Here is a 27,377-nt window from a genome sequence, read left to right on the forward strand (position 1 = left end):
TATGCAAATTTCCCAGTTAGCTAAGCAAAAACCTATGGGGAAACTAGGCAACCAACGCAAAAACCAAATGAATGAATGAATGAGTGAGTAACTGACTGAATGAGCCAATGCTATGCGCGAAATATTTGAATAATTGACAGGCGTGCCAAAAGTCAAAAAATTGTATTATTTGCTTGCATTTCCGTTGCAATTGTGCACAGTAAAAAAGGAGATTGATACAAATTAAGAGTATTATTTTTTTTTTACAAGAAAGCGACGACGACACATTTTGGACACAGCTTGCTTTTAAGGTCCGGAAAAGTTTAAAAATGTGTGCATATATTTGGGCCCTATTTTTTCCTGTGTACGCGTTACACAGACATTGGTGTTCGGTCAGATACACCCCTCCACTCACGTTTTGCCGCAAATAACCGGCGTAAATATTTCACAGCGGCAGAAAAAAAAACAAAAAATAAAGCAAATACAAAACGAATCACAGGTGGGCGGACAAAACCTAAAATTCGAAGGGGGTGAGGGCTAGTTATGTAATATCTATTACCACGGAAAAAGAGAAGTGTGGGCAAGGGGTTGGGTAAACACCAAACTGGCGCCTAATTAAAAAACCAACAAAAGTAGACCCAACAACGACAGCCTGTAACTGCAGCAGTAAGCGTTGCATTAAAAATTTAACAACTCAAATGCGGCTGAATTTCAAAATTGCATTAACCTGAAAATGTCACTGGTGGCACTGAAAGCAATTTTAATTTGGTTATTGCCTAATAAATATTTTCAAAAAGTAATAAACAGCAAATTGTTGTTAAATATGTATTGCAAATAAAATAAATAAATAAATCTACTTTTCGCCTAACAAATTTTATTAAAATATTTAATGCCAGTGTAAATACAAGCAAAGGAAGGCGCTAGGACAACTCGTCTGTCTGTGTTCCTTATATTTTTCTTCTCATTTACCAAATTTAGTTAATTGTTAGCCATCACCCAAACAAGTAATAGTTCGTGTTTTTCACAGTGCACAGTCAATGATTAGTTTTCCTTGCCTTTTCAAATGGATAGAGGGAAAAAATTGGAAAACTTTTCGCGCAAAATGTCACTTTAAATTATGCCTCAAAATGGACATGTGAATGGACAGTTGCCTGTGCCAATTTATACAGAAAACGTTTATTTTTATCTGTATCTGTATCTGTGTGCATGGCTAAAAGGGCCAACGCCACGTATGAGTAACATTGCGCATACGCCCCAATACCCTGTGCTTCGGATTCGATTTATTTGTTATTTGTTTTAGCCTTCCTATTAAAACAAATATGTGCAAACGGAAATTCAATTAAAATATGTAATAAAAATGCCACGCCCTTTCGATGTATTTTCGGCTTCGTTTGGTTTCGGTTTGGTTTTTGTTAAGGGCTTGCTGGTCGTAAAGATGCATTTTCTCAATTTGTTATGATGGCCCTAGCTATGATGGCCCTGACCAAAAATACAAAGACACATTCGGTTTTTTGTTTTCCAAATGTGCTTACAAGATATATTTTTGTTGCATCACCAGATCAACTTATCAAACTAAAGTCTCAAATATATATCGCACAATATTCCGAGCTCATCATTAATAATGATTGCATTTCGAGAATCCATTTGCCATATCCAACGACGGGGGATAAAGGGGAGGCGACAGCGATTCGTTTGCCTTAGACTCTCGTGACTGTGGCATAACGGGATCAGGACCCAAAACCGCCCGGCACTCCCCCTTTTTATTTATCGCCCTGCCATTACAAGGATGCCATGGCTGTGGCTGCTGCATCGGGATCCTTTGGGTGTGTCCCAGAATCCTTTTCGATGCATTGAAATAAATTGCAAAAAGCATTAAAAGAACGAAGTGCAGAGTAAAAAAAACGAAACGAAGGGAAAACTTGAGCCATAATCAATCTTCATGTGGAAATGCTTCATTGCCCTGCGGTTGTGGGTAGCAGGAGAAAGAGAACGACGTAGGGCAGACGAGAGAGACAGATACAATTGTTCCCCCACAAATATATTGCTCATTAAATTTCAGTTGGGTACAGGAGAGAGAGAGAGAGAGGAGGGGGCATGCAATTAAATTTCACACACTGATGGATGTACCCAACCCACACCCCAATTTCTGTATCTGGCCGTGTGTGTATATATGACTTATATAACCCGAACGGCTGCAAATGTAGATACAGAACACGGATACAGACGCATCAACTGCAACTGTGAATTTCCCTGGAAAATATTGATCGGAAAATCAATTTTAATTAAATTGTCAGCCCCCCGAAAGAGGTGATTATGTATCACTCGCAATGTGCGTTCGTATCTGCATCTGTGGCTGTGTATCTGCATCTCTGTGCGTGTAATTGCATTGCACTGTCGCCTGTTTTCACTTGATTGAGTTTGGCAAACAAAGTTAGCGAGTTTGCCGCCAGTGGATCCCATTTCGCCCTTAACCAAATTAAATTCATTTTAAATGCAGCAAAACAAATTAGGACTAACCAGGACGCAAATAATGGCAGTAAATGCGGACTCCTGCAGATGTGGATGTGAGTGCAGATAGGATTAAGCGTGCCACGCGGTCAGAATGGGGGGAGTTCCAGGATTTAAATGAAGTGAAGAGTGAATGAAAGTAGCATTTAAGCCCATTTAAGTGATGATAATTGGTTTAGAAAGAGTAAATTGGAATTGAATTTGTGTGTTAAGTTGAAAATTTAATCCTTTCGGCTAAAATAGCCAGGCTATAGTCAGGCAACAAAAATAAAATATAAATCCCTTATTTCGGAAATTAATTATAAGAAAACCTTTTAAGATTTAAAGCTATCTTCTGGCTCCTCAGCTCTTTATTCTGTATGCATTTAGTCCTTTTCCAATTCTCTGAGTAATTTATTTTTATCCCATCTATTTTCATTGGGCTCTTGCTTCAATTCGCAAAGTGCATATATTTGTTGTAATTTAATTACTTTGCATTGCTTACTTAGGGAGTGGCAGTGCGGCGAAGTTTGCTGAAACAAATAACCCAACAGCATTAATCCTTTGTCCCGGCATCTTGCTCATCTCCAGGCTTTATATCCACTGGTTCCGCCTTACACAGGCAAAAATTAAGCGCAATTAAGTGCAATTGGGAATTTAATAGTCAATTAAGATGGAAATTGCTAAAGGCATGCAAGCAAAATTATTCTTAAGCACGACTTTAGTATCTGGAAATCGTGGGTTAAGTGTGTATTAAACGAACCATTTAGGGGCACGAATGGAAAATATTGCTTTATAGGTATATTAATATTAATACACAAACTGGGATCTTTAAATGTGACTAAAATAAATCCAATAAAATAATTTTATTAAAAATACTCTAAAGAACTCTTGGCATTTTGCAGTGGATAATGTGCTTTGCTCTAAAAAGTAGGCAATGAAAATAGTTTCCTGCTCAAGCTGATGCTGATCCTGCCATTGTTGCCTGTATAACTGTATTTTAAAGCCACTCCCAAGAGATTATACATTTTTATGCTGCAATTTCGCTTTTTGTTGCCATTTGGAAGGCTTCTCCTGCTGCAGAATTTGCTCTCGGCTGGAGCTTCATTAGCAGCTGCACAAAAGGAAAACCCCAACGTAGTTAGAACAATAACAAGCGATGTGAGTGTGTGTAGCCGGCATACGCTCTAGAGGATGTGTGGCAGCGAGAAAGAGAGCGCAGGAGTACTTCCCTTAAAAATCAACATGGCGTCGCCAGTGTCTCTTCGAACTGCTTTCATTTTCCATTTCCACGACCTCGTTTTCAAACAATCCAAGCCTCTAAGGTTGGATGGCGGGAGTTTTTCAGGCTCCGCGCACATTTTTAGTTATTTTTTCTAGCTTCTGGAATTTTTCTTTTACTTTGCTATTTTTGTCTTTTACTGATTTTGTTGTTGCATTTTGTCTTGTTGTTGTTTCTATGGCCCTGCGGCTGTGGGTGGCAGCCAGGATATGAAAGACAAGCGATGTCCTGGCCATTTATATATGTATTCTGCGAATCTAGTATACCCAGAAGCGCTTTCTTGCTACATTATGTACAGGAATTTAGAGCGCGCAGGCGCCCTAAGAGGTGAAATTCTCTGCCTTTTTCCGGATTTTCCCCTTGCTTCCTCTCCCGACGTAGCGCTGGTCTTGCATAAGTTTCATTCAATACTCGGAGCCGGCCTGGGAAAGACCTCCTCTATCCTTGGACCCTTCTATAGCCCTGCTTCCTCTTTTTTGTAGCTACCTTCCACATAGCCTCCCACTTTTTTTATTGCCGCTTCCGCTTGCGTCATTTTGGGGTAAGCAGCGCTGCGTATTTTTCTCCACCTCCCTTGTCTTGCCTTGCGTCAACTTTTATTCAACTTTGCCCTCTGACTTTGTCGCAGGCCACACACACCAGCATGGGGAAACACCAGCAGACCCAGGCTCAGGCTCACACCCATACACTTGCAGGACTTTACTTTAATTGAGGTCGCCAGTTGAAGTTAATAATAATCCGACTTGCAGGAGATGCAGCGTTGGCTTAGCTATATACACCCAAACAAAAAACTAGTAGAATCTGCAGCGATGCATATTCCTATATATGTATATAAGTCTGCAAATTATTTTTCTTGAATTGCTGGGATCACTGGGCACCATAACCAAGTTTTAAAATTCCTTAAAGTTAGACTTTTTGTACAAAAATTCAGGGAACCAAGCTGGGATACTTTAATAAGAATTAAAATCACCTAGGCTAACGAGGTTCTGAACATAATTAAATTTATGAGAAGTCGGTATTTATTAAATATTCGCAAAAAACAATTAAGTTAAATAATCTAGAATGCCGATCGCTTGGAATCCAAACCAGTATTTCGAATTCAGATGGCAGCTTTTGTCTCCGTGGCATTCTGCATACATTTCGAGCCATGGGCGTTCAGTAAGCCACCCCATCTGTGGCCCACATGAGGGCGTGTCCCTCAGGGGAGGCTTATATAATTTTAAAGCCGCTGCTGGCGTCGTTGTCTGCAGCAACTTGGCAACCAGCAACCTGCACCACAAAGTGCAGCAGCAGCAACTGCAACAGTAACTATCTGTCGTGCCGTTCGCACTGCTTTAAATTCACATCGCATTATGTTATGTAAAATATACGATAGTGAGCACAATAACGAAACAAATTTAAGTGCAGATCCCTTAGGAGACCATAAGGAATTAAGTTAATGCGGTTACAGCACCAGATTACAGATGCGAAATGAGAAATGGAAAATGTTGGCAGAAATAAATGTTAGTGGCAGGGGTCCAGAGAATAAATGTTTGTAGATGAAGGAGTGAATTTTGGCTTATGTAGTTTTATTTCTAAAAATATTATTTTTCTTTTTGTACTTGGGGGTTTTTTATTTAATGAAAATTATATGATATATTTATAATATTCCTTTATCTTAAATCAGGCACTTACCATTTCTGACATTAATATTTAAATTGGAAGCATTTCCAGCGAAGTTTAAGAAGTTCTGGCCAAAACCCTTGGCTCTCTATTCGTATTTTGGGCTGGGCCTGGCGGCCTGTCTCTTTTGTTAAAAATTTTATCTAATTCCTTTGCGAGAACTCCGTGTTTACGTCCTATGTCGTGTCATCCCCGTGTCCTTCAACGTTTGCAGGCTTCAGGGGCTGCTGATGCTTCTGTATCTTCTGCTCCTGTCTGTTTTTCCTGCTCCTGCTGCCAGCTCCCTGATGTTGATAAATTTCACGCCCTGTAGGAGACGCAGCCAGAATGTTCTCCTGCTCAAATTACTTTGACTGCAGTCGGTGGAGAATCGGAAGGGAAGCGGCGCCCGGCAATGGTTGAATGAAAGGCTAAAAAGGATTTCAGGAATTTCAACTCCTATGTATGTGTATGTGTATGTGTCTTGAATGCGGGAATATCCAGCTGGCTATGTACACGCGTGGCTCCTTTCTAGCCTTCCCTTCCGCTGCCCCTCAGTATGTGTAAGACTCAGCCAAATATACACATAAATAACCTCAAACAAGGACGTTCGGTGAGAAACTTTTGCCAGGACAATGATAGGGTGACTTGCGGGGTGGAGGTCCATCCGACCGATGATGCACTGCACGTGGACAAATGAGTTTCCATGTTATGATATTCAGGTTCGATCCTTTCCCTCGTTTTAATGAGTATAGAGTAAAGATCAATTTAAATTTAATGAAACTTCCAAAATTAGATATGTATGTGTACAGTGCCACACACTTTAAACGAGCGCATAGGGATTTCTATGGCACAAATGATAAAATTAGTTGTATTAAAATTAGTTGTCTGACATAAGAAACAACTTTAAATTTGTATCAATAAATCCAATATAGTGGAAAAACATGAATTCTTAGTCGTATATACACACCAGGTTTTTGTCTCTCTGCACCAAAGACTCCGGCATTTACTGCGACGACTTCTTTGCCATGTATTATATAAGCTGTTCAACACATACAGATGCTCTGGAAACATGGCAGTAATGCAATTTACAGACGCCCAAAAATGTCCACCCACCTTGCGGCTGTGGTTGTTCAATGGGTGGGTCTGGGCGGCAACGTTACTTGGACTGGCCACAAGTTCGTCTCCCCAAAACCCGCAAGCCCCCAGCCACCCACTTCCCATCCCTCCTGGGCGCAACAAATGTTGCTCAGTAATGTTGTTATTGCTGGTGGAACTGTCGTTGTCGCTGTCGTTGTTTTGGTTGCTGTGGCCCTGCAATTTCCTGAACCGGGCGCACTTTTAGCTGAATTGATTTTTCCGATGGCCTCAACTGCGCATGCCGGGCAATCGTTGCTTCTCCTCAACTCTTCCCAGTCCCTCTTTCTCCGATGAACTGCATTTCTCCCTAGCTACACACGCCTAGATGTGCTTTTACATACAGTGGCCACTGTAGTACGTTAATATATAACTCAAAGAGCCATAAAAAAAATAAATTAAATGTTTAACTGTTGTTCTACAAAATCAAAGAATTAATTTCGTTTAAAATAATGTACATTTTTTAAAATAGTTTCCAAAAATCCTGGCTTTGACATAAATAAATTAACTTTTCCACTAATCCAGTGAGGACTGTACCCCGTTTATGTGCCACCCGCCTGAGTCATGCCCCACGCCACATGCACCATAGCCACTTGGTCTGGCACGTCCTCTGCTGCAGCTGCTGTTGCTGCCACTGCAGTCGAATCCTCTGCCTCTGTCGCTGCCAGCCAAAAGCTGTGACCTGGGCAGAGAGCTGGAAGTTGCAGCATACACCTCCACCCCTTCCCACCCATAGTACGTTTATATAATAGACACACATATATGGCAAAGTGCTTCTGCTTACTGGCTGTTCCATATGACCATATTTTAAGTGCTGCTGCTTAAAGCTCTTAATGCGGCTTTAAAAAACTTCGTTCTGCCAGCCTCAGAGGGCTTGGGATCAGGCTAGGATGGCTTCAATTCATCAGCCTGGGCATTACGTGGGGGCTGGAAATGTGAGTTGGCTTGGGAAATTTACGATTGCTGATTACAGTGTTTCTCTGCAGGCTTCTGAAGTCCGAGATAACAATAGGATTTTGGATAACAGATTTTCTGAGACAAAATTAATTATAAATTATTGATTTTTTACGATTAGTTTGGTAAAACTTGCGTATGAATGCTTTGCCCGAAAAGACATTCTTGTATAAAGCCTTTTTTTTTAAATTATTGAGAATTTAATAAATTGGCAAAATCATCATTATCACGCCTCAGAAAATCAATCAACTAATGTTCAACTAATGGCTTCGCCTCAAAAGCTTTGAATATAAGTCAAATTGGGGGACTGCAACACAAAAATAGTTTAGTGTGCTTTCTCAGAACTCGTTGACAAATGCTGTCACACAAATCGGATGAGTTTAAGAACCCTTTATATATAATTACAAATACTGCTGTTTTCACTGTTATTACAGTCGCTAAAGGTTTCTTATGACATCCCCGAACCCAGTTTCGAAAAAGGGGCAGAGTGGGTGAGGCTCCTTATCTACAAAACAGATTAGCACACAGACGCCGTCGACCACGTTCGATCCGGTAGATGATCTCGTATTTATATTTGCTCGTGGCCCTGAGGCTGTACACTCATTATCTGTGCCATTGATCGCGTTCGTAAGCCCCAATTCTAAACCGATCTAGGAAAATCCCCCTCCGATATGGACACTTCATACATATCCTTTAGCTCCTATTTTCTTTAAATTCTAAGTATTTTTACTATTGAAATTTTCCAACAGTGCGTTACGCGCTTTGCGTATTAAAAATGCAAAATTCATTCATTAGTTGTATTTGCTTTTAGGAGTTTTCAGTTGTATTTACTTGGGCAATTGATATCTTTAAAAAAAAAAAAAATCGATTTTGTTCGCTTAAATACGCCTCAACAATGGACGCATAAGTAAAACAACAACGTTTAGCAAAGGTCGCGCCTGTTTCTCCTATTCATTTTTCAGGACGCGAAGACAAATGCTGAGCTGAACCAACCCTCTATACAAAAGTTGTTCTATGGAATGAGTTGTGCCTTTTCTGCCTAAATTTATCTGGGGGTTGGTTTCTGCGTCTTTAATGGCATTGTGAAACTCAGGTAGAAGAATCGCTTCATTCTACCTGGATTCCGTCTCTTTCGCACTAGCAGACTAAAAGTTGCGTTGGCCTGAAAGTGGAGTTATAATCATAGTTTTCATCAAACAGTCGTACTGGAAGCGTAGAAATAAACTACTTCTTAGTTTTTTTAAACTTTAGGTGTGTAAAAATCGAAGTTAAGTGCTTAGATATATTAGATATTTCATTTATGTATTTCAGAGAGGTAAGACCAACTTTAGTAATTTAAATATTTGAATTCATTGGTTGACTCCTGTTACAAATGTTCGTTTGTAGCAATAAATTAAAATACCTAATATTTTATATTTATTTATTATAAATAAAGATAAATAGTAGTAGAGCCTCTACTCAGGCTAGTGTGAATATACCATCCGACACAAAGAGGAATTTTAGTCCTGGAAAAACCAAGTGTTGAATTCGACACGAATTCTACATGACTGCCTTACGGTGCTACGTTATGGTTTCGTCTGCTTACGTTACGTGCCCCGCTTACGGTACGTGAGTACCAGACTGTCTGGTCTGGCAGCACTACACGCGAATATCGGCACAAAACGAAATCGCGGTGGCCAGCGAACAACGGGCAGAAGCAGACGAGAATTATTAAAAAGAGCGAGTTTCGACGACCAAGAACGTAAAGCAGTTTTAAGCCGTGCAAAAGTGAAGGAATTATACCAATTTCAACAAAAAAGAACCGGTTTGGGTTTAAAATATAGCAACAAAAGCGCTCTCCCGGTCCCGGCTTTTTCTGAGTCTGTATTGGTGCCCCTTCGTGGCAGTGTGCGTGTGTCGAGTTATTTGTTTGTGCGTGTGTGTTGCCGCGTAAACAGTCGCACGTCGGTTTATTTGGCGCCCGTTTATTTATTTGGCTGGGTGAAATTTTTCTCAAGTACTGATCCACCTTAGTGCCAATAAATCGGGAGCGGTAGCTACAAAAAGCCATAAGTTCGGTTCAACTATTCCCGATGATAGGCCCAAGTAGTGGGGCGCCCGTTCCTGGGGCTGTGAAATTAATCCGCGATTACCTTACTTCGACAACGATTTTCCTAGTGAAAACCGAGAAATAATATTATGCGGAGGTGGGTTTATATTTTGGAAAAGTGTTTAGCACAACAGGCCTGACTTCATACAAGTCAAACAAAATTGTTCATATAACTGCGACATTCTATCATGGCAACCCTAAAGCAAAAAAAGAGAAATACATACATACATATGTCGGTAAATTTGTACCCTATAAGTGTCCTATTTGAAGAAGAAATAATGGTCCATGAAAAAAATAAGTATGGTAACAGTAACAGACATACATACATACGTACAACATAAATATATATACATATAAGCTACGCTAACTTGAGTTTTAGTCTATATTTCTACTTCGAAAATATAAGATATAGTTAATGAATTAAAGCAACTGGTTACTTTCCTAACTTGAATCTTAAAATTTCTTGTCTCTTGTTTTAGGTCTACAGAGGAACCACCGACAAACAGCTTCGAAAGGAACTACTACGACCGCACCAGCAGCCGCTTAGTCAGTCAATATCAGACGAGCAATTCCGCCTCCTTGGCCAATTCAAACTCAATCTCCAGTCCCTCGTCCGTGAGCGCCTCCGCGTCAGTGTCCGCATCGGCGGCAGGAGGATCCACCGAGAGATCGCGCAACCGAGATCGCCTGTACAGGAATGGTTCTGCCAGCGGTCACAGCGGCGGCATCAACAGCAGCGGCAACAGCAGCAACACGACGACGACGACAGCAGCCTGCACAGCTGGAGCTGGAGGATCTGGAACGGGGGGAGCTGGAGGATTGGTAGGATCAGGAGCTGGAGGAGTGCCGCAGGCGCTAGGCGACAGGAGCAGCAGCCACAATATCCACCAGAACCAGCAGAGCGCGCGGGTGGCACCACCACAGTCATGGTACGAAGCCGCCGCTGCTGCAACGACGGCCCAATTAAAAAGTCCTGGTGGCAGTGGCAATGCCGGCGCCTCAGCAGCCGGTGGCTTCACAATGAGCAGCTCACCGATCAACCATCAACAGCACCAGCACCCACATCTTCAGAATCCTCAACACCCGCACTACAGCAGCAGCACAGCGGCAGGAGCCGTAGGATCCTGTCCATCTCCCGCCCAAGGACAGTTACAGATCCAATCGCAGACCACGGCCGTGCATCGGAGCGTGGCTTATGCGGGGAGTGCTGCGGATGACTCGCCAACCACCGCCACCTCGCGCAAGATGCACCTTAACAGCAGCAAACTCAATAAGCTACTTAAGGGGGCAGGAGCAGGGGGCAGCGGAGGAGCACGCTCTGGTTCGGAATCGCCAGGAGGAGCTGGAGGAGCTACTCCATTGACGACGACAAGTACAATCACAAACAATAGTTTTAGTAGTAATAGTTTAAATAATACAATAACCACGGCAACTCCAACGATGCCCACGATAGTATCTGGAGCTGCAGGATCAGTAGGACTAGGATCTGGATCAGCAGCGGGAGCAGCTTCCAATCCCGGTTCCGGCTTAGCCAGCGGTGACATTTTAAATGTGGCCGCTGCTTTGGCCGCCGCTGTGGACAATGTTATGCCAGTGCACGCGATCCGGACGCGACACCACCTGCACGGACGCAGCACCACCTCCTCCAGTCGCTCGCACTCGCGCTCGCCGAGCAGCTACAGCAGTTCGCATAGCTCCTCATCCTCATCGCACTCCTCATCCCACTCGCACGCGTCCAGTCCCGTCCAGTCCACGGGCAATTGTGCGATGGCAGAGGGGCGCGGCGGGCGTACCCTCCAGTCCGTCGCCGTAACCAGTGAGTATTTTAATCCCGATACCATTAAAAATATCAGACATGGTATTCCTATTAATTTAATACTTTACTTTACCGTTACAGGCAACTCTTCAAATCCCAGTGGCAATGTTGGCAACGCCAGTAGCGCAGGCGGCGGCGGAGGCTGTGGCTCTAGTTCATCTTCAAGCAGTAGCTCTAGTTCCAGCGGATCCTCCTCCTGTCTGACGGCCAATCCCGTGGTGCATTCCGAAGACAACCGGCCGCTGGCGATACGTGTCCGCAACCTGCCCGCCCGTTCCTCGGACACATCCCTCAAGGATGGTCTGTTCCATGAGTACAAAAAGCACGGCAAGGTCACGTGGGTTAAGGTGGTGGGCCAAAACTCGGAACGCTACGCTTTGGTTTGCTTTAAGAAGCCGGATGACGTCGAAAAAGCGTTGGAGGTGTCACATGATAAACACTTTTTCGGTTGCAAGATCGAGGTGGAACCGTACCAGGGCTACGATGTCGAGGACAACGAGTTCCGCCCCTATGAAGCCGAGCTCGATGAGTACCATCCCAAGTCCACGAGGACGCTTTTTATCGGGAACCTCGAGAAGGACATCACCGCCGGCGAGCTGCGAGGTCATTTCGAGGGCTTCGGTGAGATCATCGAGATCGACATCAAGAAGCAGGGTCTAAATGCCTACGCATTCTGTCAGTATTCGGACATTGTCTCCGTGGTGAAGGCAATGCGCAAAATGGACGGCGAGCACTTGGGCAGTAACCGGATTAAACTGGGCTTTGGAAAATCAATGCCCACCAACTGCGTTTGGATCGATGGTGTCGGCGAGAAGGTGTCCGAGTCGTTTCTTCAGTCACAGTTCACGCGATTTGGGACAGTGACCAAAGTCAGCATCGATCGGAACAAGCAGTTGGCCTTGGTTCTGTACGACCAGGTGCAGAATGCCCAAGCCGCGGTGAAAGACATGCGCGGGACTATCATGCGGGGCAGAAAGCTGCAGGTGGATTTTGCATCGAGAGAGTGTCAGGACGCCTTTTATGACAAGCAGGAGAAGCCGCAACAGCAGCAACAAGGTTCCAGTAAGCTTAAACTGAAATATCCGTTATCACGATATCGTAATGTAATGTTATCTATTCTAGGTTCTATCTCGCGCTTTAGTCGCTATGAGTCAACTGCCTCCTCATCGCAATCCCGATCCCGCGCGTCTTCCTTTAGCCGCCATCAGAACAACTCAAACGACGGATGCTCGCCCGGCAACACGCCAGGAGGAGCTAGCAGTGGAAACGCCAGTGGGAGCAGTACAATTAACCAAAGCACCAACAGCATCATCACTTCAAACATCGGTACCACTGCCTCCAGTGTAATGCCAGCTCCTAGTTTGGCGTCTGCTACAGTAAGCAGTAGTGGCAACTCCTCCGGAACGATGCCTGTAGCCGCATCCATGCCCTCGGCGGCAAGCACCTCCTCTAGTTTGATGCCCATGTCTCCGGCTGCTTTAGCGCAAAGGCATCGAATGGCTCGAAATGCGCGTCAAACCGTTGACTGTGACTTCAACGATGTGGGTCGCCTTAGGTTTCGCAACTCTGAGGAGGTTTCTGGAGGCTCAGGAAGTTCCACGCAGTTTGAGGAAGTCCGCTCCGTTTCTCCAGTACTCTCTCGTCAAGGTACAGCTGTAAATTGTTTGTCTGGAACTGCTGGAGCTGTTGGCGAATCAATCGAAGGGACGATAAACAGTAGCCAAATTGGTGGTGGAGGAACTGCACCGACGGGACCAGAAGGCTTCACAGGATCTGGCAGCAACAGTCTTAGCCGGAGACGTTGCGGTAAGACACCCAAAGACTTGCACACCGTGCACAATCAACGTTTCCATTTGGCAGAACAACTCGAGGAATGCCCGTCCAGTGGTGATGAGGGTGTGGTCAGTCCGCGAAAGCGAATAAAAATGGATTACCACCATCACCAACATCATTCCAATGCTAGTGGGGTGAGTAAACTTTTCAATTAAGGCTAAACTAGTCCCAAATTTGCGAACATTCAATTGATACACATTTATAAAGTAAAAAAAGAGACTATTACACTCTGCTAATACCAATTTGTGTTAGATCAAAATATTACGAATATATATAAGAACTAAAAACCAAAATAGATTCAACAGCCCTTGTTATATTACATAAAAACTAATTCATGTTGTGAACAACTTTTCTTTTAGCTGGAGTCCACTGGAGAACTCAGCAGCATCAACAAACCCAGCCCTCTTTCCTTGTCCAACTGTGATGTGATACACGATCCTCTTAACCGTAAAAGCGAAATACGCAGGGTGTCCGAAACCCCGAGTGGTTCCCCCAGCATGAAGTTTCCCGGCCATCTGCCGTCGGCGCCCCCATCCATGATGCTCAGCTGCCGGCGCCCGTCCATTGATGTGGGAGCATTGTCGGCGCTCTCTAGTTCCTCGGCTTTCCGCCATGGAATCGTTGGAGCCAGCAGCATGGACCAGCAGCACATGTTAAATGCTTCGTTGGCTGCGAAGCGGAGACGAGTGACCAACACCATGCAGCAGCCGAGCTCATCCTCAACCAGCAATAACTCTGGTGGATCTGGCTTAGGCGGGATAAGTAGTCTAACGCCGGCGGATGACTACCATCATCATGTCTCGAGAGGCAGGGGCCATCAGCTACATTCCCATCACTCACACGAGGCCAGCGGTGGAGAAAGTGCGGATGGGTCTCGTCCTGGAACACCGCTGTGCGATGAGAGACCTGAAGTCCTGCCCACAGAGCCACGCCGCCTGCCTCCGCCCAGAGAAAGAGCGCGAGAAAGAGTCCGGGATGTGATGTGGCTTCCCCTGCCAAAGTTCGGTGTGCTCTTTTTCCAACAACAGCAATCCAGAGGCAGTGGATGCGGAGGGGGAAGCAGCTACCTACAACCGCAACTGGGGGCAGGGTCGTCCGGAGGTTTAGGAGGCTTAGGAGCTTCTTCCTCCTCGGCATGCTCCCTCAACAACTCTAGTCTAAACTCCAGTCAGGGAATGGGCTCCTGTTCTGGATCCGCATTCCTGCCCAGCCCCTCTTCACGATATTGGCGATCGTCCTCGCACCACCACCATCAGCATAATCACCAGCAGCAGTCGCAGCAATTGCACGGATCCACATCTTCCAACTCTGGTTTGATGGCCAGTCCGGCACGCCCGCGCTCACTTAGTTCAAACTCCAGCGATTCTGACGTACCTGGTCAAAATGCTGGCGGAAGTCCATCGTTGGATGAACGACTTCGCAACTTTGAGGAGAACTACGAGAGATGGTCTGGAGGAAGCAGCAGAGAACATGTTTCAAGTCATACCCCCTCTAGTGCCACGCCATCCTGGCAGCTCTCCGTGCACATGAATTTGGGGAGCGGCCTAAATTCGCATCAAACTAGTTCGGGGTCCGGAAATAGCAACAGTTCAAGTGGTACAGTATCCAGCTCCACCAGCAATTCTCGGCACAAGTTTCTGGACATTGACGAGCTGCAACCCTCGGACATTGTCAAATCCGTGCTGGCCAAAAAAAGCATTTTCGATGACGATTTCCAACGGCTGAATAAAAACCAATGGTACGATCCAGCCAGCTCCGATTTCGCTTTGGGTTCCAACTCCAATATTATGGTAGGATCTTCGTTAGGATCTAGTGTTTCCCGACATCCTGGAGGCGCTTGCAGTGGGAACACCTCACCTGCCTTGCCCAATCTCGCGGCAACCAAAACCACTTCTATTATAGGAAACTGTGGTGTGGGGCTGGGTAACTCGACGAGTAGCAAAACGGCTGGGTTGCTTCAAAGGCTTAGTAGTTTGTCACCCATGAACTCTCCTCAAGCTTCGATGTCACCCTACAACAGCCCATCACCCTCACCTTCGGTAGGAGGAGCTACCTCCGCTAACCATGGACAGCTGAGCAAACCTACAGCACCGGGAGCAGCAAGTGGAGGACTTAGTGGAGGAACTATCGCCGCCTCATCCTCTCCAGCTACCAATTCGGGACCCACTAAGGGACTTCAGTACCCGTTTCCAAGTCACCCGCCATTGCCAAACACAGCTGCACCACCGCCGGCCGTGCAGCCAGCGCCACCACCTCCTCCAGAAATGGCAAAACAGTCTAGATCGGTTGGACAGACTTCAGGAAGCAATCTGACCAAGAGTTTGAGCGTACCAGATGCTCCTCAACAATCTCCAACGAGAATTCAGCTTCAGAAATCTGCCTCAGTGCCAGGGAGTACTAACGTGGGCACTACCAACAGCTCATCCTCAGGATCAGCAGCCGGGTCTACGGGTACATCTGCATCTACTTCATTATCATCGTCCAACGGTAACAGTTCCTCAACCACAACAGCGACACATGTACAAAAGCCACCACAACCGACCTTTAGCGAGGAGGAGCAGTCGAAAAAGAGTGGGACCTCGTCATCCCAATCCTCAAGTTCCAGCTCGAAGAAGGTCAGCAGCAGCCACGACAAATCTCACAGCAAGCACAACAATCGATCGGAAAGCGACAAGAAGAACAAAAAGTCTGACAAAAATTCATCGTCCCATTCGTCCTCCGATAAGCGAAAGAACTCGGCCACTTCCCAGTCCTCCAAATCAGCTACTCCCCGCATCGAAGACGACTCCAGTGAACCCGATGAGTCCGCAGAGAAATCCGAAAAAGACCAGCGCCACGAGAGGGAGAAAAAGGAGCGTCAAGAAAAGGAGAAGCGAGAGAAGGATCTGCGTAAGCAGCACGAGCGAGAGGAGAAGGAGCGAAAGGCTCTGCAGGAGGAAAGAGAGAGAGACGATCGAAAGGCTAAGGAGGAGAAAGAAAAGGAAAGGGAGCGGGAGAAAAAGGCCCAAGAGGATCGGGAAAAAAAGGAAAGAGAAGAGCGAGAGCTTAGAGAGAAGGAGCAGCGTGAAAAGGAACAAAAGGAAAAGGAAATCCGAGAAAAGGAGCAGCGCGAGAAGGAGCAAAGGGAGAAGGAGTTGCGAGAAAAAGATCAAAAAGAAAAGGAGCTGCGTGAGAAGGAGCAAAGGGAAAAGGAGCTTCACCGCGAAAAGGATCAACGGGATCAGCGAGAAAAGGAACAATCACGCCGCTCCATGGACTCGGAGCAAGAAGCTCGATTGGGCCGGATGCGTGAACTCTCTTCGTATCACAAGAGCAAAGCGGATGCCACCGTCGAGGCTAGCAGCTTCTACTCCCACAACAATATCCCTACCTCAACTGCCCCAATCGACTGTCACCACAACAAGGAAAACGCAGCGGATGCCACTACTCCCAATACTCCGAGTGCTTCTCCATCAACCCCTTCAGAAAACGCATCCAAGGACCGTTCTCGAAAGTTGTCTAGGAATTCGCCAGTGCGCTTGCATAAGCGACGACTTAGCTCACAAGAAAGCAACCACAGTGCCGGAGTATGTGGAGGATCCAGTCAACAGAATCACCATGAAGATTATGTAAAGCGCATAAGAATGGAAAACTCGCAGAACACATCGGCTCACAACAGTAATCAAAGGTTGAACGACCGCCGGGACTCCAAGGAGCACAAGAGCAGTAGTTCTAAGGAAGAGAAAACTAGTAGCTCTCACATCTCAAAGTCCCATGGTAGTGGAGGAAGTTCCTCCTCATCCTCAAAGCATCAACGCCGGGATAAACATCACCAGAAGAGCAGTGTCAGCTCCATAGAAACGAACCCCTCTATTGAAATGGTGGTGGATCCTTCTCCCCAGACCAAGCCACAGTTAAATACGAGTGAGGAGGAGCAGCATTCTCAACCCAAAAGAGAGAAGGAAAGGGAGCACTCCAGTAGTCACCATCATGGCAGTAGTTCATCCTCCAGGCATAAAAGCAAAAGAGAGCATCATCACCATCGCGAGAAAAAGAGGCATTCGGTGGCGGAATCCACAAACACAGATGAAGAACATACACCACAGCAGCATAATCCTCACAGGAGAACCTCGGCTGCAGGAAGTGGATCCGCTGGAGAACTCAGCTCAGCTGCCACTAATACCTCGAGTGGAAAACCCCATCATCACCACCATAGAAGAAGTGTCGAACGGAAATCGTCGAGGGGGTCTGATGAAGGCCATATCTCTTCGTCAAAATCGCTTCGCGCTAAACTGATGATGTTGAGCTCCGCAGATTCTGACGACACTGATGATGCTTCCAAGAAGCACTCCATTTTCGACATTCCGGACGATTGTCCAAATGTCTCAATGTACGACAAAGTAAAAGCCAGGAGCTGTAAGAATATGCAACGTCAGGCGGAGGAAAAGAAGATCAAGGCGAAATTCTCGCAGCTGAAGCAATCTCGTGCCAAAAAGAAGCGCTCTACTAGCTACGACGGGGACTCGGACACTGAGTTCGAGGATCGTCATCATCGGAATAGTGGCAGCAGCAGTTTCCATAGTCGTTATCCTGGACTGTCTAGCAGCGATGATGATGACGATGAGGAGTGTCATCAACGGCGAATTTCGTCTGATTCGGATGCAGAGCCTGGTGATCAGGATCCACAGGATGCAAGCTCCCTACCTGCTAACAGGTTGCGTCAGATGCAGCAGAACCTAAGGAGACTTTGCGATGGTGACGATAGTTCCGAGGATGAGATTAGAAGGAATGTGATGAAGCACAGTCATCTGGGAAAGAGAAACTCGCACTCCACCCGGATTGCATCCGATTCAGAGTCACAATCCCTTCCGGCTCCTGATTTGGCGATCAAGCAAGAACAACCAGCGGCTCCCGTCCAGGAAATCAAGCGAGAGCAGCTCTCTGACAGCGAACCGAAATTTAAATCACGTCATGATTCCAACTCCTCGGTAGAGGAGCGCAAGTTGAAGACGGAAAGAGAGATTAAGAAAGAGATTGGAGATTTCTACAATTCAGCTGCTTACACATACTCTGATTCTGGAAAGACCAAAGACTACTCTCCAGAAACTCGAAAGAAGCACAAGAAGAGCAAGAGACGCCTAAAGTCCTCCTCCACAGTAGAGACTTCGGCTCCTCCAACTCCTCTGCTAGTGACTCCATCGACACCCTCCATCTTTGATGTCCATTCCTCCACCGAGTGCAAAACCAAGTTCGACAGTTTTGATGACCTCAAAACTGAGAGTGCCTCGCTTCCAGTAGAGATTTCAGCCAGTGAGAGGAGGAAGCACAAAGAGAGAAAGGAAAAGAAACGCGAAAAGCTGAGGAACATGACGGAGAACAGTAGCGGTACTATTGTAACCAATTCACCCATCACAAATGATACAGGAACAGAAAAATTATCGAAAGAAGAGCGCCATCGTCTCAAGAAGTCCAAGAAATCGAAAAGTCTGGATACCTCCTCCTCCACAAAATTATACAGTTCAGGAGTAGTTCGTCCTAATGCTTCTCCTATGCCTGCCACACCCACTTCGGCTCCCGTGATAACCCAACCTTCAAAGAGAGGAGACGATAAAATGGAGTTTATCTTTGGCATAATTTCTGATGAGGAAGAGACCCAGTTTCCAGAACAAGTAGAAAGCAATAAGGACGTTATAGCCAGTTGTGGGTCTACTACTGGTCCAATTGTTTCCGCTGCGTTGCAAACCTACAAGCAGGAACCATCCACACCTACCAGCAAAAATCAGGAAGCACTTAAAGAATTGCCAGTGCAAGAGGATGAGCAGCAACAGGAGAGAAGTCGACAGTCGGGAGGAAGCGGCTCATCCCATGCGGATAGGGAGAGACATCGGAAGGAGAAGCGCGAAAAGAAGCGGCGCGAGAAATCTCAGCGAGAACAGCAAAATCATGCACAACAGCAATCCTCCAAGGCTGAGACCAAAGTGGATGATGATAACAGCGTGGATATGGATGAAGCAGGGAGGGCTCTAGAGGCACAACTGATGATTGACTTTGACAGCAAGACGATTCCAGAGGAAGCCACTCCTTCAACAGCCGCTACTTACAGATCCGATATGGCAGATGTGTTCCGATTCTCCGACACAGAAGACAACCATTCAGTGGAGATGATTAAACAGGGCGCCAAACCGGAGCAGCTTGAGCAGCATAAGAGCAAAGACAAAAAGAAGAAGAAAAAACGATCCAAAGAGGAGAAGCAGGAGAAGATGCTGCAACAACACCGCAGGGATTCCTTACCAAGTGTGGTTCCCACTTCATCCGCTCCTCCTACTCCTGGAAAGCTGACTGTAAACGTTCAAGCTGCCACCAAGCATGCAGAAGAACATTTTGATGATAAGCATGTTTCATCGCCGCCCCTGTGCAAACCATCTCCAAGTTTGCCATGTCTAATAGGCGACGATGACGATGATCTACTGCTTACCCCGAAAGTAAAACCTACGACGCCCACGAGCCGTGGAAGCGATAGCCTCACTCCTTCACGCGAGAAACCTCGTCTAATTAGTCCTATACCTAAAACTCCAACCATAGCCAACAGTTCCCTGTTGTCTACTCAGTCTGCGGAGACTCCTGTGAGCAGTGGAACTGGAGTGACTTCCTCATCTGCTTTGGCCACCACGCCCACATCTTCAACAGCAGCGGGAGCCAGTGCAGCAGTAGCTGCAGCGGCAGGCGTGGAAAGTTCGCCCACCAGTGCCTCTGCTCAAAGCAAGAAAAAGGATATCTTCATACCTGGTTTCGATGGTCAGCTGGATGATATGATTAGCGAATCAGCCGTTCAATCAATTTCGGCAGAGTTTAATTCATCGTCCTTACTCGATAACATGGCAGATGAACCGAAAATTCCGGTGGCATCGCCTCCAGGTGCGTCTAAACCTTTGGATAAGCTAGAGGATAGCAAGTCCCGTGTGACCATATCGCAGGAAGAGACGGAGAGTGCCGTATCCGCCCTTTTGGGTGAAAGTTTTGGAACCTCCTCTACGGCGGATTATTCACTTGATGGCATGGATGAAATGAACTCAGTAAGTGAAATAGAAACTCCCGCTCTAGTGGTAGCAGAACCCGATGAAGAAGCAGCTTTGGCCGCCAAGGCCATCGAGACAGCTGGGGAGCCTGCAGCTATCCTGGAGGATCCAGAAATTGAGCCCGAGCCAGAACCTGAACCAGACCCCGAGCCTGATCCAGAGCCCGAATCTGAATTGGAACCTGTCGCTGAAGTCGGGGATCCCGATGAACTCAATAAAGCGGTGCAAAGTTTAAGGCACGAGGATATGTTGGACATCAAGGCTGATACTCCGCAATCAGAGAGAGATCTACAGATTGATACGGACACAGAGGAAAATCCTGACGAAGCCGATAGCAGTGGACCTAGTCTAAAGATTGATGAAACTGTCCAGAGCTCCTCGTCGCCGGAGAAGTCCATCAGCCATTCTTCTGTTAGGGAAACGCCAAAGCCTCTGGAGGAGTCTAAGCCCAAGCCTAGCAAAGATACCGCAGCGCAACCGTCTGTGATTACCAAGTTGCCAACTTCGGAGCCGCAAAAGACGGCACCTGCAACTGGAACAGGCCTAGCCTCTTCCCCTGCTAAGATTGAACCGCCAACCATCAGTAAACTCCAACAGCCTTTGGTGCAGCCTGTGCAGACTGTCTTGCCTGCCCCACACGTAGCAGGAAGCGGAGTGAATCCAACTCCCGTTGTCAATTTGGATCTGTCCAATGTAATGAGCAATTGTCCTAACTCCAGCTCGGCGTCTACAACAGCTTCAGCTTCTGCGTCAATCTCGTTCGGAAGTCCAACTCCAAGTCAGAATACTATGCCACAAGCTTCGACTCCCAAGCAGGCTCCGCTAACACCGCACCAAACACTGCGAGCGCAATCCCTGATTATGCAGCCACCAACAATATCCATACCAGAACCGACTCCCCACTTTGTGGTGCCCACAATGGTACTATCTCCACACCAGCAACAGCAGCCACATCACTCCCAGCAACCTGGAACTTACATGGTTGGCATTCGAGCTCCTTCTCCACACAGTCCGCTCCTTTCACCAGGGCGTGCTGGATCCCAAAACCGCCTAGTGGGTCAGTTGAGTCCTGTCGGACGACCTTTAGTAAACCAACCGTCACCTCAGCAACAGGCTCAGCAGCAACATACGCTGATAACTAGCCCGCAGGGTAGCAACATAAGCCCATTAGCAAGTCCCACAACGCGAGTGATGGCCGCCAACAATTCGCCTACAGCCAACAAAGCCAACAGTTACCAGCCAAGAGGCCAACAACAGCATGTTTCACAGCAGCCTTCACAACAGCCTTCGCCCAAATCTGTGATTGAGGTGCAGAATTCATCGCAGTTAATGGCAATTCCGCTGCAAAAAATGCCAGCGTTGCCAGTGCCTCATCATCCGACGATCATTAGCAAGGTGGTCACAGTGCAGCCACAACAGGCCACTCAATCCCAGGTGGCCAGTTCACCACCTTTGGGCAGCCTGCCGCCTCACAAGAACCTCCATGTCAATGCCCAGCAGCAACACCACCAGACCCAGCAGCAGCAGCAGCATTCGCCGCAAATGATGGCCAAGATGACAGCGCAGCATCAGCAACAAATGCAACAGTTTATGCATCAGCAGATGGTTCAGCGACAACAACAGCAGCACATGCAACAGCAACAACTTCATGGTCAGGCGCAACAGTTGACGCCAGCTCAGCAACACCAAATGCAGCAACAGCATCAGGCTCAGCAACACCATCATGCGCAACAGCAACAGCATCAGGCTCAGCAACACCATCAAGCACAGCAACAACATCAGGCCCAACACCAACACCAAAACCAGCAACAGTTGAACCAACAACATCATGCTCAACAGCAACATCAGAAACAGCATCAAGTTCAGCCACAGTTTAACCAACAACATCAGACCCAGCAGCAAGCCCAGGCCCAACAGCAGCATCAAGCTCAGCAGCAGTTAAACCAACAACATCAGGCTCAACAACTGCAGCAAATACAGAAGCTACAACAACAGATCCATGGTGCCCAGCAACAACAACAATCGCCTCAGGGAACTGCCCACTTGGGAGCTCCTTCGTCAATGTTTGCATCACAACAACATCATACGCAGCTTCCACCACGAGGTGTGCCTACGCAGCAACATCCGCAACAATTGCCGCACAGTCCACCTTGCAAACCAAATACTTTGGTTCCAGTCCCTCAAGTGCAAGTGCCCCAGGGTGCAGCAATATTAACCAAAGTTGGAGTCCAAGCACAGACACACCAACAGCAGCCATCACACCAACCGCCAGTACACCATCATCAGAAACAACTGTCTTCACCTGGAGGAAATCTTCCTCTTCAAGCGCCACACAACGTAATCCAGAATACACCGAAAATGATTGTCCAACAACACATTGTACCCCCACCAAACCAAGTTGCACCACAACCTAATATAGCGAATGCCATACAGTACCCTCCTAGCCAGAGCAAGGAGAATCCAGCTCCTGGCCATGTGGAACCATCACCGACTATGACAACTCTGAAGACATCGGAAAGTGTCTCAGTAATTCGCACACCTACTCCAACCACCAGTTCGGCAGTGATCTCACCAAAAACTGGGGCCTCCCTGTTAACTGAAGAAAATTTGATCAAAATCTCACAGCCAAAGCAGGATGAGCTAATCGAGCAGGATTCCAAGGAAGTAGACAGCGATTACTGGTCAGCTAAGGAGGTGAATATTGACAGTGTGATAAAGAAACTAGACACTCCATTGACTAGTAAAGATGAGAAACGGCCAGTCGAGATGCAGACAATTGCAGCGGCTCCAATTCCGAATCCGCAGCCAGTGGACCATGTAGTAGTTGAAGATACTCATCTACCAACTCCTTCCGCGAGTGTGAACAGCTCCAACGATCATGACACGGAGGATGAAACGGAGACAAGACAACTGCCGCCAGCAAAGCCTGTTGTACCCACTGTTGGCAGACCACCGGGAAGGGGAGGAAGCGCCAAGCGAGGACGCCAACCGAGGGGAGCCAAAAAGGTGGGAGGCTTTCCGCTAAATGCAGCAACAGCACGAATAGCAGCCGATTTGGGATTGGTATTACAACCAGGTGACAATGGAGTGCAAACCAGGCTGAGGAAACCTGTTACAGCTCCTGTGACCAGAGGCAGGAAAGGACGACCTCCAAGGAATCTGCTATTGCAGCAGCAGCAACAGCTTGATCTACAGCGAAAGGCAATGGAAATGGTCGGAGCTAATACACCTGCAGTTGCACCGCCAGCAGTTCCTATTCCTCCAAGTCCCGTGCTCACAGCTGCAGAGAAGAAGGCCAGAAATCAAGCCATGACTCAAGCGCAAGTCCAGCATCAAGTCACAAGTCAAATGGGGTCTAGTCAGGATATCTACGAATTCCATGAAGACGCTGGTGAAGAACCGAAGGGCAAGGCTAATTCTGCTGTTGCGCCACCTGCAGAGGATCAGCGACCACGGCTCATTCTCACCATCAATAAAACCCAACCCTCGATTAAGAATAGCAATGAAGTTGAGCAACCTGTGCAACAACAACAGCAGCAACCTGACGTTGCATCGCAAATTGATCCAATAGGAGGAGACAACTCCGAGTCCAGTAATACACGCAAATCACGTCGCCTACAGGAAAAGGAGGATCGTAGCACAGTAGACGACATCATCGAAGATGTCGTGCGGAATACCAACACACCAACTGGAGCAGGACAACAGTTACCAAAAGGCGCCCAAACTCCACCACGACGTTCTGGCAGAAATGCGCAGGCCAAGAAGACGGATGCAGTACATCCCTCCAACGCAGTGGGTCGCCCTAGACGTTCAAAGGACAGGAAGACCATTGGTGAACCGCCAGCAAGCTTGATGGAGGAGACAATCGCGCCCAATCCAACTGCTGCCGCTCCTACATCCAATCTCTTGCCGCCACCTGAAGCAGTTAATGTCCAACCTCATATGCCGCAGTTAGATGGTAAAGAAGTGGAACCAGTACAAGATGTGGCACCGATTCCTACTTTAACTCCTGTGGCCGTATCTGTTCCCGTTTCCGTTCCAGCGCCCGCTCCCGCGCCAGTAATGGTTCTTCCCAAGCCTACAATGCCTCAACATCCCAAGAAGAAGGCTATTGCGGCGGCTGAAATTGAATCGTATCAGGCCATTAACTCATCCATTCCCAGCGGTGGGTTGCCAATGCATCAGACTGCCGCTCCTGCTACTCAAAAGATCACTGGTGGGGCAGCGGATGCGGTCAGCAAGGCTCTGGTTGACCCCGTCACTGGAGTTATAACCGCAGGAATGCCTCAGGGCAAGGAGGGAAATCTTCCAGCTGCCACCGCTGCTGCTCCTGCCAACAGCAGCAATGAAGCTGGCCCACCGCCTCATCTCTCTCAGCAGCAACAGCAACATCCACAGCAAGCACCACAGCAACAAGCAAATGTACAGATCAGTAGCACTGTGATTGCTTCTGGTGCACCACCACCAATTACGGCCTTGGGAAAATCAGTTCAACTTGAGTCCGCAGCAGCGGCGGCCTTGCTCAACAAACCTGTGAGTGTTCTGGTAAAAGGAAACCCCACTCCACAGGTGATTCAGCAGCAGCAACTATCTCAGATAGTGGCTCCGCCAAAGCAACCCATTGTAATGCAGCAAAATCCCCTTCCCTCTGTGCTGCAACATGCCCAGCACAGCAACGTGCGGGCACCTCAACCACTTAAGGCACACGTGCTGAACAGGGAAAAGAATCTCCAGCAGCAATTGACGCCCACAAAGCAACCAGTAGCTCAGTCCCAGCAGCAGCAGCCACATTCCGCTCACTTGATGCTTACAGATACCGCTGTAAATCAACAACAATTGCAGCCCCAGATCATTGCACGTCACCTGCAGCACCAACATCTTGTGGTCAACGTGCCGCCACCGACAGCACACTCGCCGCATTCGCCAAGGATTGCCGGTCAGCAGCAACAGTTGGGACCGGGAACTAACGTCAGTCCCCAGCAGCAGCAGCCACAAACGTTGGTGATCAAGCAAACGGCTTCGGCTGCGACACCACAGATATTGCATGTGGTCAGTTCAAAGGCTTCAGTGGTGACGCAGCCGCAACAGCAGCAGCCGTTACCCCCTTCGTCTGTAGGAGCTCATATGCAGCTGGGCAAGCCCAACTATGGCTACGCACCCGCTGTTTTGCCACCCACTTCATCGGCATCCGTTCAACAGCAGCATCTGTACAAGCAAACCAGTCAGCAAAAGGGAACTCAGATGCAACTGCCCCTTCACAGCATGATATTGCCAACCCACCCTGGAATGCTGCAGCAGAAACTACCAGCACATCTGCAGCCACAGCAGCATCAGTTGAATCCTTCGCCGCCGCCTGGAAAGCCAAACCCCATAGTGCACGGCCTGCAGGCTGGACAGATCATGCCAGGAAGTGTGGGAAGTCCACCACCGGTATCAGCTGCAGTATTGAAATCCGCTCAGACGCAGGTGAATTCCTCTATCGGACCAGCTGGTAAGTTGTGGATACCCTACATCAAAACGAAGTCCACATCTAACTTCAATATTTTTACAGGGTTGCGCACTGCCATACCGAATATCAGTCCGCAGGGCCAGCCGAGGGTATCGCCTTTGGTTCTACCACCCGGAATGACCGGAGTGCCACCTTTCGACGCAAGTCTGGTAAGCAATCGATAGTAATATCAATTTCTGTTACCTTAAGCGAACTAAAACTATATTTGAAATGTTAAACAAGTTTTAGTCCGAAATTTTTTTTTTTAAATAAACTTTATTTTGAGTTCTAAACTTATAAGAATTAACATCATGTACTAACAATATACTAATTTTACTATTGAAATTGCTAACTGTGGATGCAGCACGACCTGGGCGCTTATGTAAGTGGACGGCGAACCCAGAGTCCGCCTCCAGCTCATCAGCAGGCATCGCCTATAACTCCGGTAATGCACAAGTTTAACTTGCGGAGCTTTCAAGTAGCGTAACCAAATTGGGCACTTCGTGCAGCCTTATTATTTTAAATAAGCCAAGTAAATGATTACCTAATCAATACATTTTTGTCATTGGTATTTTCCAGAACGATTCAACCTATCGAGGAGTGGCTACTTCCAGGGATTTTATGCTCTACCAGCACCACTTGATGCGAGGTGGCGATTACGATGACAAAATGAGCAACAGTCCGCCGCTAGAGCTACGACGCCCTGGCAGTGGTCCTCCAAGGACCATCGCAGTGCCCCACAGTTTGCAGAGTCCTCAGGATCGCACAGCAGCTGGTAAGTGTTCAGTGCTTAAGCCTTTTGATTTTCAAATCACAGTAACGCCTAATCCGTTTCTGTTCATAGACTCACCGCAAATGGCGCAGGTTTACGTACACAATGCCCGCATTCCACCGGCGCACTTCAGCGAAATTGCATCGCGAGGCTTGTACGACAGTGGTGGCTTACAGCTCGAACCCCCACCGGCCCATAGACCAACAGCATCTATTAGCGTGGTGGTGCCACAACAAATGCCACCCGTCTCCACCGGAAGTCCGTTTATTGGACGCGATGGCAGCGTGCAGCCGGGAAGCCACCTTCACCCAGGCAAGGCAATGGAAATGCAGTTGGATGATCTAGATCGCATGTCTATGCTCGCAGCTGTCGGTAAGTGTGATCGGTCAATGTGAAGTCAATGTATTGCAATTATAGCTAACAAAAATTGTACACTCGCCATTGCAGTCAAACAACAGCAGGAGCATCTACAACCTGCTCTGCACGCTGGCATGGAATTGGCCACCCAGCAAGCTCCACCAACGATGGCTCCACCTCCGGGTGATTCGCTGGTCACTCTTCTGCAACGCTATCCAGTGATGTGGCAGGGTTTACTGGCCCTTAAAACTGATCAGGCCGCTGTTCAAATGCACTTTGTGCACGGAAACCCGAATGTGGCAAGAGCGTCGCTTCCCAGTTTGGTGGAGACCAACACCCCGTTGCTGAGGATTGCGCAGAGGATGCGACTGGAGCAGACGCAGCTGGAAGGAGTCGCCAAGAAGATGCAGGTATGTAAAGAAAACCGATGTAGCGATTGTTATATTGTTTTCATATTCTGAGCAACAATAAAATCTTCGAATTGAAA

At 47.2% G+C, this 27,377-nt stretch overlaps 1 protein-coding gene across 6 annotated transcripts in view; it reads left to right on the plus strand.

The window, feature by feature from the left end:
* The window catches only part of spen (split ends), a 58,647-nt gene that overhangs the window by 29,148 nt on the left and 2,122 nt on the right, over positions 1-27,377 (plus strand). For 2 of the 6 annotated variants that reach the window (XM_017079007.4, XM_017079043.4), the window contains 9 exons: positions 10,049-11,385; positions 11,467-12,447; positions 12,508-13,352; positions 13,578-25,764; positions 25,825-25,931; positions 26,126-26,206; positions 26,341-26,536; positions 26,606-26,905; positions 26,981-27,300. In XM_017079007.4, coding sequence (XP_016934496.2) covers positions 10,049-11,385; positions 11,467-12,447; positions 12,508-13,352; positions 13,578-25,764; positions 25,825-25,931; positions 26,126-26,206; positions 26,341-26,536; positions 26,606-26,905; positions 26,981-27,300 — 16,354 coding nt within the window. Of the gene's footprint in view, positions 1-9,158; positions 9,667-10,048; positions 11,386-11,466; positions 12,448-12,507; positions 13,353-13,577; positions 25,765-25,824; positions 25,932-26,125; positions 26,207-26,340; positions 26,537-26,605; positions 26,906-26,980; positions 27,301-27,377 lie in introns of those variants that run through there. The other 4 variants (XM_017079016.4, XM_017079051.4, XM_017079034.4 and 1 more) reach the window with 4 other exon arrangements.

This window comes from Drosophila suzukii, chromosome 2L (assembly GCF_043229965.1).
Source record: "Drosophila suzukii chromosome 2L, CBGP_Dsuzu_IsoJpt1.0, whole genome shotgun sequence".
NCBI classification, from domain to species: domain Eukaryota; kingdom Metazoa; phylum Arthropoda; class Insecta; order Diptera; family Drosophilidae; genus Drosophila; species Drosophila suzukii.